The sequence below is a fragment of the Apis laboriosa genome, unplaced genomic scaffold (assembly GCF_014066325.1).
Source record: "Apis laboriosa isolate Shangri-la unplaced genomic scaffold, ASM1406632v1 scaffold112_cov148, whole genome shotgun sequence".
In the NCBI taxonomy this organism is placed as follows: domain Eukaryota; kingdom Metazoa; phylum Arthropoda; class Insecta; order Hymenoptera; family Apidae; genus Apis; species Apis laboriosa.
The window spans coordinates 2,840,268-2,857,264 of record NW_025220865.1 but is presented as its reverse complement, the minus strand read 5'-3'; the positions used below and the strand labels follow the sequence as shown (position 1 = coordinate 2,857,264).

At 29.0% G+C, this 16,997-nt stretch overlaps 2 protein-coding genes across 3 annotated transcripts; one reads left to right on the top strand and one right to left on the bottom strand.

Moving 5' to 3' along the window:
- Positions 1 to 1,634: 1,634 nt before the first annotated feature.
- LOC122712876 lies at positions 1,635 to 9,124 on the bottom strand. 2 transcript variants are annotated; one of them, XM_043932862.1, is made up of 2 exons: positions 8,507 to 9,124; positions 1,635 to 7,643 (listed from the first exon to the last, which is right to left on the bottom strand). In XM_043932862.1, the coding sequence occupies exon 2, from the start codon at positions 7,611 to 7,613 to the stop codon at positions 2,247 to 2,249; it is 5,367 nt and encodes a 1,788-aa protein (XP_043788797.1). In that variant the 5' UTR covers positions 7,614 to 7,643; positions 8,507 to 9,124; the 3' UTR covers positions 1,635 to 2,246. The 2 variants fall into 2 exon arrangements, with proteins under 2 accessions (XP_043788797.1, XP_043788807.1); XM_043932872.1 differs by lacking the exon at positions 8,507 to 9,124 and adding an exon at positions 8,252 to 8,350.
- A 1,195-nt stretch (positions 9,125 to 10,319) lies between these two features.
- Positions 10,320 to 16,414, top strand: LOC122711832 (CCR4-NOT transcription complex subunit 3). Its single transcript, XM_043930949.1, has 9 exons — positions 10,320 to 10,755; positions 11,590 to 11,822; positions 11,904 to 12,059; positions 12,139 to 12,318; positions 12,403 to 12,690; positions 12,802 to 13,057; positions 13,182 to 13,789; positions 13,877 to 14,086; positions 14,206 to 16,414. The coding sequence occupies exons 1-9, from the start codon at positions 10,731 to 10,733 to the stop codon at positions 14,302 to 14,304; spliced, it is 2,055 nt and encodes a 684-aa protein (XP_043786884.1). The 5' UTR covers positions 10,320 to 10,730; the 3' UTR covers positions 14,305 to 16,414.
- Positions 16,415 to 16,997: the final 583 nt, after the last annotated feature.

Sequence of the window (16,997 nt, the reverse complement as noted above, 5' to 3'; positions counted from 1 at the left end):
TATTTCACCGGAATCTCGATAAATTAAAATATTATATCGAAATTGAAAAAAAAGATTAGCGCTCAATATACATATATCGTTAATCGATCTCGATAAAGTGCTACAAGTTGTACAATTATTTCGTATATAAATGTTTGAAAGTGATATTACGACGAATAAGTAAGAACTAGACTAGAGAAACGATAAAATATCAACCGATTCATTGTAACTAAAATGTGAAACATATATATATATATATATAACGAAAAAACGATAGAAATTGGAAAATTTATTTTTTCACTGGTGATCATAAAAAAATTAGAAATTAATGAATTTATAAATGAATACGTTTTATAACGGATGTGTAGTTATAAAAATTTTAGAAAATTCAGGCGATTTAAGAAAAAGAAAAATAAAGGGTAAAACAAAGAAAGAGAACAAAGATGGTGATTTAAATGAGACAATGAAAAAAAATCGCGAAATACTAATACATATTTCGAGATGATTATGAACAGAATAGTGGGTCGTCGAAAAAAAAAAAAAGAAGTGATCGTCTTACAAGAGGCATAGACACCGCCAGCAGTGCCGACAGTCCTATTAGCCGCGACATCACGAAAATGAATTTCGAAAATGATGAAACACAGCCCTCCCCTCACATACTAGGCTTAAAGAATTCTACGACGTAGCCTAGAAAATTTCGCTCTATAATGCTATACTTTGCCTATCGGCTACACTAAATTTATACACCGCGCATGTTTTGTCATTTAAAAGAAGTACAAACAAATGTACACAAAAAACCTTACTTCATTGTTATAAATTCTAAGGCATATTTACAGTTATATACAAACATTTTTTTTGTAATTATTATTATTATTATTATTATTATTATTATTATTATTATTGTTGTGTTGTTGTTGTTGTATCGGCTTAAGAAAAATATCAATGTTAAACAGTATGTATGATTCATTTGTTTACCAAGAAGAAAGAAAGAAAACGCTGAGAATAGCGATGGCTACTCAATTCTCTCCCACTTCTGCTAGAATTTTTTTCTTGTCAATTCGTATTCGAATATATAATCAAAGATTATTGCTATTAAAATTACTCTTAACCGTGCAACAATTTTTGTAAATATTTTGAAAAGCGATAAGCAATTCTAAAAATATAAATATTTGAAAAATAACAATGCCTTTTAAGAGACTTGAAAATTATTTATATGCAATCTGTGATTATTTTTTATATCTAGATATTTACAAAGTCATAGCAAGGATGAAATAATTAATTAATTTATTGAATATTAAAAAAAAATATTTTACTAAAAAAAATTTAGAGAAGATATTTAAGAATTATTTAAATAATTAAGTTATTTAAATCAAATTAATTTAAATCGATAATCATAGATAATATTTTAACGAAATGGTTAATTATAATGATAAAAATGATTGATTAACGAAGTTGAAGTTGACACTTTTAATTTTCTGCAAAGTTCAAATTCATGATAGAAAATAATATATATATATATATATATATATATATTATATATTTTACATATATATGTATATGTATATGTATATATATATGTATATGTATATATATATATATATATAACTGTTTATAATAATAACATGAATGTTAATTTTACAAAACTTTCAATTTTTTGTTTTCTATTAAAATATTATAATAGTCAATTATAATAAGAAAATTTAATCTTATTCTAAGATTTTAATCTGTTCAAAGAAGATTTCTTTTTAATTCATAAATAATGTATTTCATTTACATGATTATTCAATAATTTTTCTTATAAATATTTTTAACTCCAATTAGAAATAACGTAATTGCTATGACTATTTGTTCGCATAGAAAGACATTTAATACAAATTCAATATTTCAATGATGTATCATATATTTCTTATATATTCCTCCATTGCGGGTTAAACTTAAACCCTAATGTTTTTAATTTTAATCTTAAAAAAATTGCAATATTAGAACGTTTCAAGTCTCTAGAATTCGTCAAACTATTAAATAAAAGACCATAAAACAATATTTTACACTTTGAACGATATTCGAAGCGATTCTCGAACATATCCTCGTTAAATTACTTAAAAAAGTTTTAAAAGACTGAGAAATATAGATAGCTAGATAGATAAATAGATAGATGATAGATGAATAGATAGATGCCGAATATATGTATGTAAGAGAGAGAAAATTGAATATCCATTGTCAAGAATGCCTAGACAGAAATTTCAACACGCAGACACGACCCGCTGCTATCAGTCAAAATAGTCCTCGTTTTGCACGATTCCATGTTTCTTCCGACAGTCTGGACAATACCATTTGCCTTTCGGTGGCACCATAATACCGACACATTCGAAATGAAACCATTCGATACGACAGTCCTCGGCATCACAGGCTATCATTTCTGACACTTCGTCATACGGACACTGACAATAACAATACAAATTAACCGGTCGCTCTGGTGCTGGTGGGTTACTTTCCGTCAAATGAGTCTGCATTTGTTGACTGGATTCTACTTCAGAATCGCTAGAATCACTGCTACTATCCGCGGGCTCTTCCGATTCGGTAGGAGAAGCAGTAGTGACTCCTACATTCTCTGGCTGATTTTCCATCGGTCGGTAAGCCATATTCTTCCCGCCAAAAGGCAATCTCGGTGGCAATGTTTTTACGGTCGATACCGGCGTGAAAGAAGGTGTGTCTACTTTTCTCCACTTTACCGTGGGTTGTTTTTCTACTTCGTCGTCGCTAGAATCGCCGTAAAATCGTTTTGGTATTCGTTTCCGTTTCGATGATCGCTTATTTTCTGCTTCTGAACCACTTCCACCCATATTTTGTCCTATTATCCCCGTTTGGGATTCGACACCTGCATTCATAGCATGCACATCATTCGTAGACATATTTGACGTTATATTTGATTGCATCAACGCTGGCGAAGAAGCCGAATAACCCGGATTATTTTGGTAAAAAGCTTTAGGAATGTTTAATTTAATGGATTCGACAGTTGGCGTCACATTACGTTGTTTTGCCTTTTCTCCTTTCTTTCGTTTTTTTGTTTTTACTTTTTTCTTTTGTTGGGATTGATCCTCCTCCGTGGCGGCAGGTATCGTGTCTGGGGAAGGAACCGTAATATCTGTATCTGTCAAACCGTTATTCAACGGCATCGTTGATTCTGTAGAAGCTGGAGCAACTGCAGCAAGAAGCATTAATTGATTTCGTTTTTCCGCGAGTAATTTATTCGCAAGTTGTTGTGGATGTTCATCATAAAAGTCCTCGTCCGTTTCCGTTTCTTCGGTTTCTAAATCAGATTCTCTCAATAAAAGTTGCGGCGGACAAACTGGCTCTGCAGGAACCGATGTCGATCCATTTTTATCTGGAGAAATTTCCTTGTTCTCAAGCTCAGTTTCCGCTCCTTGTGTACCTTCTTTTTCCTTTTTCCGTTTAGATTGTTTTTTCGGTGAACCTTCTGAAGTAGAGCTATCCGAATCAGAACTACTACTAGAACTAGAAGAACTACCGGAAGATGAACTACTACAGCTACAGTTAGTTCCGCAAGAACAGCTGCTCGAATCACTGTCGCTTGATGAATCACTCGATGACGTACTTCCACCTTGTTTCTTTTTCTTCGGACTTTTTGCTTTTTTCTTATTCGGATCATCTTCGTTAGTATTTTGAATTCCGTTACTGTCCAATGGACTTGTTTGCATTTTGTTTAAATAATCTTGGTCCCCGCTTAAGTTTGCTTCTTCTTTGATATTTGCTTTTGACGCTGCATCCTTTTCCTTTTCTTTATCCGACCATACGACACAATAATCGTGATCGGCCAACACTATACTCCTTAGGAACGCTACGTCGGTCTCTGGCTCTTGATCTTTGATTGCAAAATTATTGGTTGATTCTTTCATTTCTAAACTAGCTGCATACGTTTTAAAATTATCCCAGATACCATCCATGATTTCTGCCCCTTGTTTTTTCTCTTCTTCATTTTGTTCAACTTCTACTATACTGTCTGCAACAGGTTCAGAAGTTACGATTTTTGATTGATCTGAAGATATTGCATTTTCTTCGGTTGATTTCAATTTTTCAGTATTGTCAGATTCTTTAGTTTCTTGCTTTTCTTCTTCAGAATCTGTATCACTTTCAGAAGATAAGTTCAATGGTGGTAAATCGTAAACATCAACAACCTTTTTCACAGGTTCTTTAGTTTCTTTTGTTGACTCAGAAACATTTGTATTACCATCATTTATACCTAATTTTTCTTTATCTAATTTTTCTTCATTATTCGCTGGTTGTTGATTCATTGTTTCCGTCAAATTTGTACTAACTGGTGGTGGTTCTTTATGAGCATTTTCATGTTTGGTCAATAATTTTCGAGAAATGAAACGCTCGGAGCATTCGCTACAAGCATACGGATGATCTCCGGAATGTAATCTTTTATGCACTTTCAATGCGACAGCTCGTGAAAAACTAGAACCACATTCTTCACAAACAAAAGCTGTAGGTGGTATACAAAAGTGATAAATATGTGGCCACTTTTTTTGTAAACACTTTTTACATAATACACTTTCTGTTCCGTGCTTCCAAAACAAATGTTTTGTGATATCTGGTTTGTTTCTATATGCAATACCACATCTATAGCATAAATGATGAAGTTTATGTTTCCAAACATGGTTGGAAAGACGCTGCTGATTTCCAGTAGATTCTAAGCAAACATCACATGCATGATGTCTTTTACGTAAATGTACCATTAATCTAAATGCAGATGGAAGATTTGCCATAGGACAAAGACAACATCTGTATCTGACATTAATATTTGGAGAGTATGTACCAGGACATAAATGACAAAGTAATTCACTATAACTATAAAAAGTGGATTTACACATAATACAAATTAAAATTGTCTTTTGATGCATCTTTCTGTTATGTAGATAAAGTTCTTTATGTATGGCAGAATGGAATCTACAATGAAAGCATTCATATGTCCTTACATTTGGAATATTATATGTACCATTTGTGCTACTATAAGAATCTAAATTAAAGAAATGAGAATCTATTTCATCAAGAGACTTTTTTACTCTATTAATAAATTGTTCTGGTTGAATAATTATGGCAGGATGTTGAGGTTGAAATTTATGTTCTGCAAGTACATGTAATCCTAATTGTTTACCATTAACTGCTATATGACGTGCGTGATTACAATAAACGCAAAAAGGACTGGCTGCTTCTATACAACGTTTTAATAAATCTTCTATCTCTATACTATCTAAGGTACCATCAACATTAAGATCAATGCAAGGAACATCCTCCCCAGCCAAAATTATTCCATCACTTGGCTGCATTTGAGATTGTGTTGAAATCTCAATCTGATTTTGATTATTATCTTTTGTGTTTTCATCTTGTTTTCCATTTGTATCTATATTAATTGTCTTTTCACCAGCAATTTCAATTTGATTTTCATTATTTCCAATATTTATATTTGATTCAATTTTAATTTCTGTTTCTGTTTTACTTTCTTCAACTTCCTCAGTTTCTTCAGGATTGCTATCTACTACTGCCAATTTGAAACTATCAGAATCACTGTCTTCATCATTCACTTGATAGTTATTAGTATTATCTCTTTCCTCTTCAAAAATTTTAGATTCCTTTTCTTCTGTTAATGAACTTTCTGCATTATTATTTTCTTCTGATTTTCTACTAATATCATTTTCTACACTATCATTATTAGTTGCAACAGAAAATTGAGAATTTTTATTAGTACATATTTTTATAACCAAACTTCTATCAGAAGTTTCACTGGTATTGAATGATACTGAAGACTGAGATTCATTAGGTGCATCAAAATTTTCTTTGTTATCATTTTCATAAATTTTTTCTTTGGACTGGAGATCAGATATATTTGATTCATGTTGAGGACTAAATAATGATCTACTAACTGGACTATGCACAGGACTTTCAGATATATGAGATTGAAAGTCTTCTGTTTTTAATATAGTTTCTTCCATTTTATCTTTCACTATATTTTCTTCTACTTCTTGATTTATAGAATTTATATCATTTATTTTAGTATTAGTTTCTTCAGTTGAGCTTAAAGATTTTGTATCAAGTTTAGCTGTTTCATTAGAATCCATTTCTGATTTATCAGATGCATTCAATGAATTAACTTCATCTTTTACATTTTCTTTCTTATTTTTATCATCAAGATTTTCTACATTATTTGTACATCGTGATACTTCCATAATAGTTTCTGTTACACTATCATATGGCATATTATGGCTGGGTGAATTAATAGAATTTAGTTCTGAATTACTTTGACAAATCTTTTTCTCATTTGTTTCTTCCTTTTTCTCATTAGATTCTTCAATATATTTTGAGACTTCCATTATAGTTTCTGAAATAGTATCTTTAGCTATATTTTGTGTTATTAAGTTCTGAGAATTTTCATCCCTGTTTAATGTTTCATCAATTACTTGGCTCTCATTTGACTGAGATACAGCAACTTTATTATTGGTCTTTTTTGCATGAATTATTTTTTGTTGATTTGACATATCTTCCATGTGTTTAGATCTATTATTTTTTATTAATTTTTTTGGGACAGTCTTATTTTCACTATTTACATCCTTATCAAATACATTAGTTGATATTACCCCTGTTTGTGTAGTAGGTGGTAAACCAGAATTTATTTCTTTATTAGTTTCAACAGCTAAACTACAAGTACTTGCATGTGAACCTGTTTGTCTACATAATGTGCATATAGATGTAGTAATATCTTGTTTAGATGTTGGTGAACAAAAATGATTATAAAAATTATCTGTTTCTGAAAAAACTTTCTCACATGTGCAACAAACTAAATAACACGATCCTTTGAAAGCACCATAAAAATCTTCAACAGATGTAAACGCCATTTCTGGAACACTATGTTTTTTTATTAAATGATGTGATAATCTTTCAGCTTGACCAAACATTCCAAGACAAAATAAACATATATGACGTTTATGTATATCTCTCATATGTAAAAATAAATTCCAATTTTCAAAATATGTGCCACATGCTGCACAAAGATAAACTTTTCTTGTAATTTTAAAATTGGGAGAATGTGGCACTGTAGATGATTCTGATGTGCTGGGCATTGGTGTCATTGTGGAATTGCAAGAACACGAACTTTGTTTTAATGAAGAACACAAATTTGATGATGATTGACACTTTGAACACTTATTTTTTGATGAAGGTTGAAGACCCAAATATTGTGCATATTCTGTTATTTTGCCTCGTTTGATTTCTGCCCTTTTTTCTTTATTATTTTTGGATGAGACATTAGAATGCGGTGATTGTTGTTCTTGCACTATATTTTTTAATGTATTTGTTTGTGTTTCTTGAGTTTGTGCCAAAATACGTTTTTTAAAACCTTTAAACACAATTTTCGATCCTGTACTGTTATTTTTGCTTGGAGAATCTTTGGTTGTAATAGAATTATATTGCAATAATTGCTTTTCTTCTTCTATTACATCAGTATATGTATTGTCAATAGATGACTTCAATGAATTTCCAATAGAAGTATCTTTAAGTTGTTGTTTTCCCAAAATGCTCCACATATCCATAACTTTACTTTCACCATCTTCATCTTCCATAATAACACTGCTTGGCTACAGTGATATTACCTGCAACATATAAAATAAACTTTAACAAAGAATATTCTAATAATAAAAATATTTTAATAGAAAAGAAATACTTTTTCACATTATAATTAAATTTATATAAAATTATAACAATTTTTTAAATTATATGAAATTAATAAAAAAAAAATTATAATATAATCAAATGAATGTCAAATTATTTTAAGCAAATAAGTAACTACAGCATCAAGTATTTTATCAAATGTTTAAATTATATATTATAGTTGATTATATGACATTATATGGCAATTTGAAAAAGTAAACAATATTATTGGCTTCAAACAAAAATTAGAAATAACGTTTTATAATAATAACATTATAAATTTATAAAGCTACCTATTTATATTTATTTATCAAAAATCTTAATTTTTTAAGAATATAATTATAAGAATGAGAACAATTAAATATTTAAAATCATTTTATGTATGATTCAAACTATTATATGACAATTTAAAAAAGTAAACAATAATTGGCTTCAAAAGACAACCCATAAATTTAAAAACATTATATATTATTCAGATAATAAATCAAAGAAAATTAAACTTTAGGTTTAAATTATACTTGATAAGGTAAATAAGCAAGTAATATAATACCTCTGATAAGGGTATTACAAAATTGAGCACATGGTATGACATGCAAGAAGCCCTTCGCAGTGATCATCACTCCACGATGACACAGCCCCAAAGTTCCCACAAAAACAGTTTACTACGACGAAATTAGTGTCAAAATAAGACGAATGAAAGTACACACGAAGCCAGGATGCCGTAGTAACAAATTTCAGCAAAAAAGTATTGCTGTAAGCTTTTGTTGCACATAAGAATGATCCCAGTGCAACGAGGGTTGCATACCTTCCGGTAAAATCCGGCTTGAACGAATCTCTTGGAATTACGAAAGAGCGTGTATGGTTTATAAAATGTAAACGATAAAACTGAACGCTCTTGAAGTGGTACGAAGTGGAGCACCTTAAGTGGATCGTCGCGATCCGCGCCGAAAAGGTTAGTAAAATGGCGTCATATCAATGAGCACAGCTCTGTCCGTGCTTCCAACACATCCCCAGTGATGCCACCTTTTGTCATGTTCCACTGTAGTTTGCAATAGAAGAGGTTAGGCTAAAACCATTGAGAGAAACGGAGACTGCAGTAATTCAGTTTTGTAATAATCAATATAGAACTTCGAATCTTTCTTGAAGAATGTGATTTGACTTGAGCGCGAGTGCGTTGTTGCTTGGCCCACGGCTGTTGTGCAAAAACTCGAAACACGAAACGACGGCATCTCTCGTGGACGTATTCATATACGCCCAACGTAGTGCCTGTGATACCCCCCACTCTAACTCTTAACCTGTGCCAGCAACTTGAAGCGTTAAATTTCGGTTAAAGTCAATTTATTTCTGCGCAAATACTTAAATATTATTAATATTATTTTAATCTTTATCAAATTGTTGATAAAGTAAACCAATTTAAAATGAAAATTTCTTATAATTATTTTTTTTTTAAATATTTCTCTTGTTCCATGCATTTACTCGAAATAATATATTTAATACACAAATCATTAATAAAATGTATTTATTTTATATATATATATTATATATATCTTATACTTTTTGTTTGCAATGTGAAAAGAAATAAAATAAATTTTTCAAATATAATAAAACATATGATATGATATGAATTTACCAATAACAATATTTTATAGTTTATAATTTACTTTTAAACTAATAAAACATATTTTAAATGTTTTACAATGTTTTATGCGATGTTCTATGTGAATTTTATTATTTAATAAATTTAATTATATTAATTATTTCAACAATTCCTATACATTAATATTAACATTTTTATTAAAATAATGACAACATTTTGTATATTTTAAAATTTTTAAATAAGTAAATTAATTTTTAATTTAAATTTATTTTAATAATCATTGCAAATAATATAATAGTATTTATTGAATGTAATATTTAATTATTAATCAAATTTTTTAATAATAGTATAATAATAATAAAAACTGATTATAAACTTTAAATTGTGTAATACATTATTTAATCCTATTAAAAATATGCAAAAAATATACATATGCCATTAATATGACATTAATATAGATAAATAGAATATATTATAAAAAATTATGATATATTAAATAATTATATTTTGAAATAAGGAAATTGATATTATTTTTATTTAAATAGTTATCTAAATTTAAAATTTAAATTTAATTTTTATAATAAAATGTTACATTTTTTTTTATTTATTAAACTAAATTTATTTACATATATTTATTTATATAATATAAATTTTATTCAAATAGTTTTTATAGAATTTTAAATTGATCAAATTAATTTATATATATATATTTATATAATTTTATATATAAATTCATTCATATCTAATATTTTCAAAATATGCAAAGTTTTAATCTAAATTTATGAAATAAAAACTCAATAATAAAAAAATTTCAGAAAACTTACGTATAAATAACGTATTATAATTTAACAAATTTTATTTATTATTGTTCTATCTAAATAATTTATCAATAAATCATTTAATATTTAAGTTTTTTTAGAATACCGGTTGAAATAAAATACAATCTATATTTTTTATTCGAAAAACATATAAAAGAACATTTTCATTGTAATTATTGTAAATGCATCGAAAGGTTCAACCAAATTTCAATTGGTTTATGAACGCGAACATGTTAAGTATGTGCGTTAGGTAGAATGTGAATGCGCCAATGCATAATATACCATCTCATTTATTCAGTATTTCATATATATCATTTGTTGATGCTATCACTTTTTGTGTATTTTTATGTGCTGTCGATTTTCGACCAAACGTAGCGCATATTCTACACTATCAAGATTAAAAGATTGACGGAAAAACGGAACTAGTATCAACGCACCTCATTCACGGACGGTCGGACGTTGTCATTTGAAAACGGAAGCCATCTTGTGGCCGAGCCTCACATATTATACAGGGAATAATAGTTCAACGACTATTTGTTCCGTAAAATTGTACCGTATTTTTTCCATTACGTCTAGACTATGCATGAATTATTGTATCACATGTTTACATAGCCATGGCTGCGACGAGAAAGTTGCAAGGTGAGGAGAAAATGTTTCCAGCATGTTTACATTTAGAAATTTTGTTATGGCCCACTACTACAACTTTGCTTTCGTTCTTCTTTCGCGTTCTGCAGCTCTCTGCAAGTTTAAACGTTTGTATTTGCGATCAGTAGTAGCCTATTTTTAACTCGCGTTATCTATTCGCATGCAGGCTTCTATGCCTGACAGTTGGTACAGGTTGCCAGAGTATAATGAACTAGTGTATTCAGTTCAACTTTTCATATGTTTCTTTAGTATAAGTTATTTTTTCTTGCGTGTACTGTATTTATAAGAGTTTAATACCGCTTCCTTATGTCAGCATAACCTTTAAAATAGTTATACATTTTATTTGCACAATACATATACAACAATTCAAAATATAACATATGTAAAGTTTTCATCGATATAAGCTTTTTAGCATAAATTGCTTAATAAGCTGTTTTTGTAAATCACTAGTTTTATATTCTTTTAGAGATAATTTAAAAAATTTTTAATCAAAAATAAATTGTTTTCATTATTTTGAATTATATTTTATTGAACTCATTATTATTATAAGTTGATAAATCATAATATTTAAATATTATGTATGAATAACTCATTGAAATAATTATTATGTGGTGCATTTTATTACATATAATACATTAAATATAATTAGTGTCTATATGAAGTATATTATAACCAATTATTTATGTTATTTGCAGTATAAACAATTTTATTATAATAATAATAATAATTTTCAATGAAATGACTTGCTTTTGCATTTAATTTAAAAATTTCAATTTGCTATTGAATAGTAACTTTATTATATTAATTAATATATTTTTTTAATTGCAGGTGAAATAGATCGGTGCCTTAAAAAAGTAACAGAAGGTGTAGAAACATTTGAAGATATTTGGCAAAAAGTTCATAATGCTACAAACAGCAATCAGAAGGAGAAATATGAAGCAGATCTCAAGAAGGAAATCAAAAAACTCCAGAGGTTACGTGATCAAATTAAAACCTGGCTTGCATCAGGTGAAATTAAGGATAAAAGCACACTTCTTGAATATAGGAAGTTAATTGAAACTGTAAGTATTATATTCTAATAAGGAATTAATATTATCAGAATTATTATAAATCATTTGTTGTATATATATATTTTTTTTTAGCAAATGGAAAGGTTTAAGGTTGTGGAAAGAGAAACAAAAACAAAAGCTTATTCAAAAGAAGGTTTAGGAGCAGCTCAAAAACTTGATCCAGCTCAAAAAGAACGGGAAGAAGTTAGTAATTGGCTTGCAAATTCTATAGATGCTTTGAATCTTCAGGTATAAAATATGGTAATTCTTAAATAAAGAAGGAAATATTATTTTAAAAAACTACAAAATATTGATGATTTTAATGTAGCTGGATACATTTGAATCCGAGATAGAATCATTACTCGCAGGAAAGAAAAAAAGGTTAGACAAAGATAAACAAGATAGGATGGATGAATTAAAAGCAAAACTTGATAAACATCGTTATCATATTCGTAAATTGGAAACATTGTTACGTATGTTGGATAATATGTCTGTTGAAGTTAACACTGTAAGTTATGTACTATAATATTTGATTTTTTTTTTAAAAATTTTTGAAAATTATTTAATTTTTATTTTCTAATTTGTTTCACAGATTAAGAGGATAAAAGATGATGTAGAGTATTATATCGAATCCTCACAGGAACCTGACTTTGAGGAAAATGAATATATTTATGATGATATTATTGGTCTCGATGAAGTTGAACTGTCTGGAGTTGGTATTCCCTCATCAGCAACTACAGATAGTAATAATAGCAATGAGACTGGAGGTACACCAACCTCAACTAATTCTGGTACTTCACCTATACCATCACCTCCATTAAGTTCTACCATGCACAATCATTCAAGTGATAGTTCTACAGATAATGATAAAAAAACAAAGGTATATAATTTTATCATAATTTAATCATAATATTGATATTTTATTATATACTATATTGATAACTATAATAATATATGATGAACAAATTTTTATTGTATATTTTAATTTCAGCCTGTGAAACCAACAGCAGTCAGGCCATTATTAAATTCACAGGCGAGCATTCCAACCACGGGAAGCACTGCCACCATAAAATCGAATTTATTATCAAGCAGCACTCCAAGCAAAACCATTCCCATGACACCTAGCCATAGCTCGCCTAGTTCTACAAGTAATCACATTGCTACAACTAATGCCGGCAATTTTGCTACAGTAGCTGCTTCACATACTAATTCTCAAGCCATCCATTCTACCTCTAGTAAAACATCTTGTAAGTATTTATAAGTTATAAAAATATATATAATTTATATTTCTTTAATATGTCAATTATCAAACAAGTTTAATCATTAACAGTAAGATTTTTCTAACAGTAAGATATTTTCTAAAATTTACAGCTCATAGTAGTGAAAATGGTTTATTATCATCATCGTCCACGTCTAGCGTTACCTCGAATGTGCCACAAACGATCTCGCAGCAGCACAATAATCCAGCGCCTATACAGACGACACATGTGTTGCATAATCAACAAAATCAGAATCACAGTAGTGAAACGGAAATGACAACGCCGATTCCACCATCTTCTTCGCCTCAGTCATCAGTTAGCAGTAGATCTTCACCTTTGCCCGCAAATTCCTGCTCGCCAGCGCCATCCACTGCCAATGGTCTCATCCCTAAGCTTCCTGATGGCATGTCCTCTTTGAAATCTATAGCCCAACAAGTAATTGTCCGAGCAGGTCTGGAAATACCGCCGTCCGAGTCGAACAGAAACATCTTTGACAGTGCTAAGGCGAACAATAATAACAGCAATGCTACTTCGGAAGCACACATTCCTCCTCTACTCGGTGTTGCGCCACTCGGACCAGTACCTCTACAGAAAGAACATCAGTTGCAGTTCCAGATGATGGAGGCTGCTTACTACCATATGCCTCACCCATCTGATTCTGAACGTTTAAGATCATATTTACCAAGAAATTTATGTCCTACACCTCCTTATTATCAACAGGTATCATATTATTTATTCTTTGAAAATGTAATAATATAATTTTTAGTTCTTCTTTTCTATTTTTTTGATTTGTATTGTATATAACAGGTCCAACTTCCTCATTCTGATACTGTGGAATTCTTTCAACGTCTTTCTACTGAAACGTTATTCTTCATATTTTATTATATGGAAGGTTCTAAAGGCCAGTACCTGGCTGCAAAAGCTCTAAAGAAACAAAGTTGGAGGTTTCATACAAAATATATGATGTGGTTTCAAAGGCATGAAGAACCAAAAGTGATTAATGAGGAATATGAACAGGTTAATAACAAAAGATTGATTTAATTGAAATTGATTTTAATTACTTTATAAGTGAAATACATTATTCAATATGTAACAATATACTATGTGAACTTATTATGTACATATAATTGTTATAGGGAACCTACATTTATTTTGATTATGAAAAGTGGGGACAGAGGAAAAAGGAAGGTTTTACATTTGAGTACAAGTACTTAGAGGACAGAGATCTGAATTAACAGTTTTGTTGTTTGTGGAGTCTCCGAATGCACTATTTCTGTACCGGTATTATCAAAAATCGAAAAGACAGATTTTATTTTTTACAATTCTATATTTTCACAAAATATAATTTTATTTATTGGTAAAGAGTATCTCAGAAAAAAGTATATGAAACAAAAATGAAAGAAAAGCTCGTGCATAGCAAGCAATGAAGATACTTCATTATATTTTGACATTGCGATATTCCTTTTCGAGAAATAGAAAAGCAAAACACGAATCACGCAATTGAAAGAAACAAAAATGCAACTAATGGAGTAAGTTAATCGGGGACAGTAAATTGTAACCATAAAAAATAATGAATGAAAAGCACCAGAGACACACTTTTAATATTTTAGTGTGTGGTGTGTGATACAAGAGGAAGAAGTTATACTCGCTGGCGACTGACTCTGTAATACCAGTACAAACATGCGTGCGGCCCATCTGCCGTTTAGCGGTAAGGTGGAGGGCGCTCATGCTATGGTATGTCTTAATGTTAGATTATAAGTAGCCTTTTTGTATAAAGTATATTGAGGTATAAAACCCTTAAATTGAATTACTGTACAGAATGTGTAGAAATAGTGAATAATAATATTATGGAATATATTTTATTTCTCATTTAAATGAAACTTAAGTTGTTTCAGTTTTTGGCATCTGACACATCTCTGACACCTTGCATTCAGAACATTCCATCCATTAGATTTCTGCCCTCGACCAGGTTACTTATAGATACGTTCTAACAGTTTAAACACGAATCTTGAACTCGTCGTCGAAGTCAAAATAGCTATTTGATAATTGATTTAGCTATTTCTTTAATGCATATCCTGCTAATTCAGGAAATTTTGGTTTAATTCTTTTTTAGCAATTTTTACGTGCAACGTATGTTTATCGAATGATGATTCGTGATAATTATTGTGCATATGTATTTATAAAATAATAAAATAGAGAGAGAGAACGAGAGCGAATGAGAAATAAAGCCATATTGTACGAATTTATTTATTATAAATTATCGATATTATGTCATGTGCGATAAAGCATCTGTGATTAAAAAAAAAATAGAGAGACTCTCTCGGTAGTTTGATATGTATATATATATGTATATGTATATATATTGTATATGTATATATATATGTGTGTGTATATTTCCTTATCTTTTTAATCTTTCTTGTTAAATGATGCAGATAGTATCGATATTTAAAATAAATAAATTCAGACAAAAAGCTTTTACTTCAAAAATTGAAGTGATCGCCTGCACACGTGTTATTTATCACTAAAAAAGCCTTCGACAACGAGATTAGGCATATTGCATTCGTTAGTAATAAAAAAAAGTTGAGATTTCTCACCTGATCGATTTAGCTTTACGATGATGATTAAACTTATTGAACAAAGAATAGATATATTCTAAGCAAATACTCTTGTTATAAATGAAATTGCGACGACCACTATATTTGCATGATAGTATCTACCCATTGATTTTTTTCAATTTACTTCAAAGATAACATTCGATGACTACATCGAATAATCATATTTCTTGAGAATACGAAAAATATTATAGTAAATGTTGATTTATAAGTTGTAACGTGTTTCAGATTTATTCTTAACATATTTTGCAAACATTTTGCAATATGATTATATCAACAATATCAATGACCCTTCAATGGTGTTCATTATTTTAACGTATATCGAAGGTGTCATGCTTGTTACATTAATGGAAGTTAGATGGATAAGAATTGCAATTTATATTACAGCATTTTAATTAGCATATTTTAAAGTGAATACCACATACAAATTGAATCAAACATTTTTCATTTTATGCAGTATTACATTATTTTTCAATGCACCTTTGATGAAAATCGTTTTACAGTCTGATGTATAGAAAAAAATATAATGTTATATGCGAAAGATAAAAAATAAGAATTTGTTGCTACTTTATACAGTTGAATACTGTCGCTTTTATATATAAATGTTGCATTTTAATTATAAAAGTAAAATGGAACATTATTGTTCCTGGGTATTTTGTATTATGAAACCATGTAGAATATTTTATTTTCTATAGAAATTTGAAAAAAAAAAGTTAATGAATTATATATTTAAGTATTTCCTAACATTTCTGCATTTATTACAAATTTATTATTTTTTCAAAATATTAAATACTTTTAATCTTTGTCTCATATTTTTCAAAAAATAAAATTCTGCTTTAAATTATTTTATAATTTGGTAAATTATAAAATCATTAGTCTCTTGTTATTAATAAATAATGCAGGAAATTTTAAATGACAATGATTAAAAGATTGTGATTTTGAATGATTTAGAATTTATACTATTTTTATTTGGATAAAGATATTTATTCATTGCAAATAAATTATTACATAGAGTAATGATACTTTAAATATTAAAAAATTTTATTTTACTATTTCTGAATATGGTTTTCATTTGTAACTTTTTTATTGAGAACTATTTGATCAAGTTTATTATATAATAATAAATTCATATAGCGATAATCATCAAAGGAAATCATTTTCAATATCTTACTGAAGATAAATATTTGAATGTTGCAGAAGGGAATAAAATGTGGTTTTGTAAATCAATAATTAATTAAGGATCTTACAAATTGAGTTTGGAATAGATACATGAGATATACATATGAGGGAAATGGTGGTTTGATTTATAAAAACAA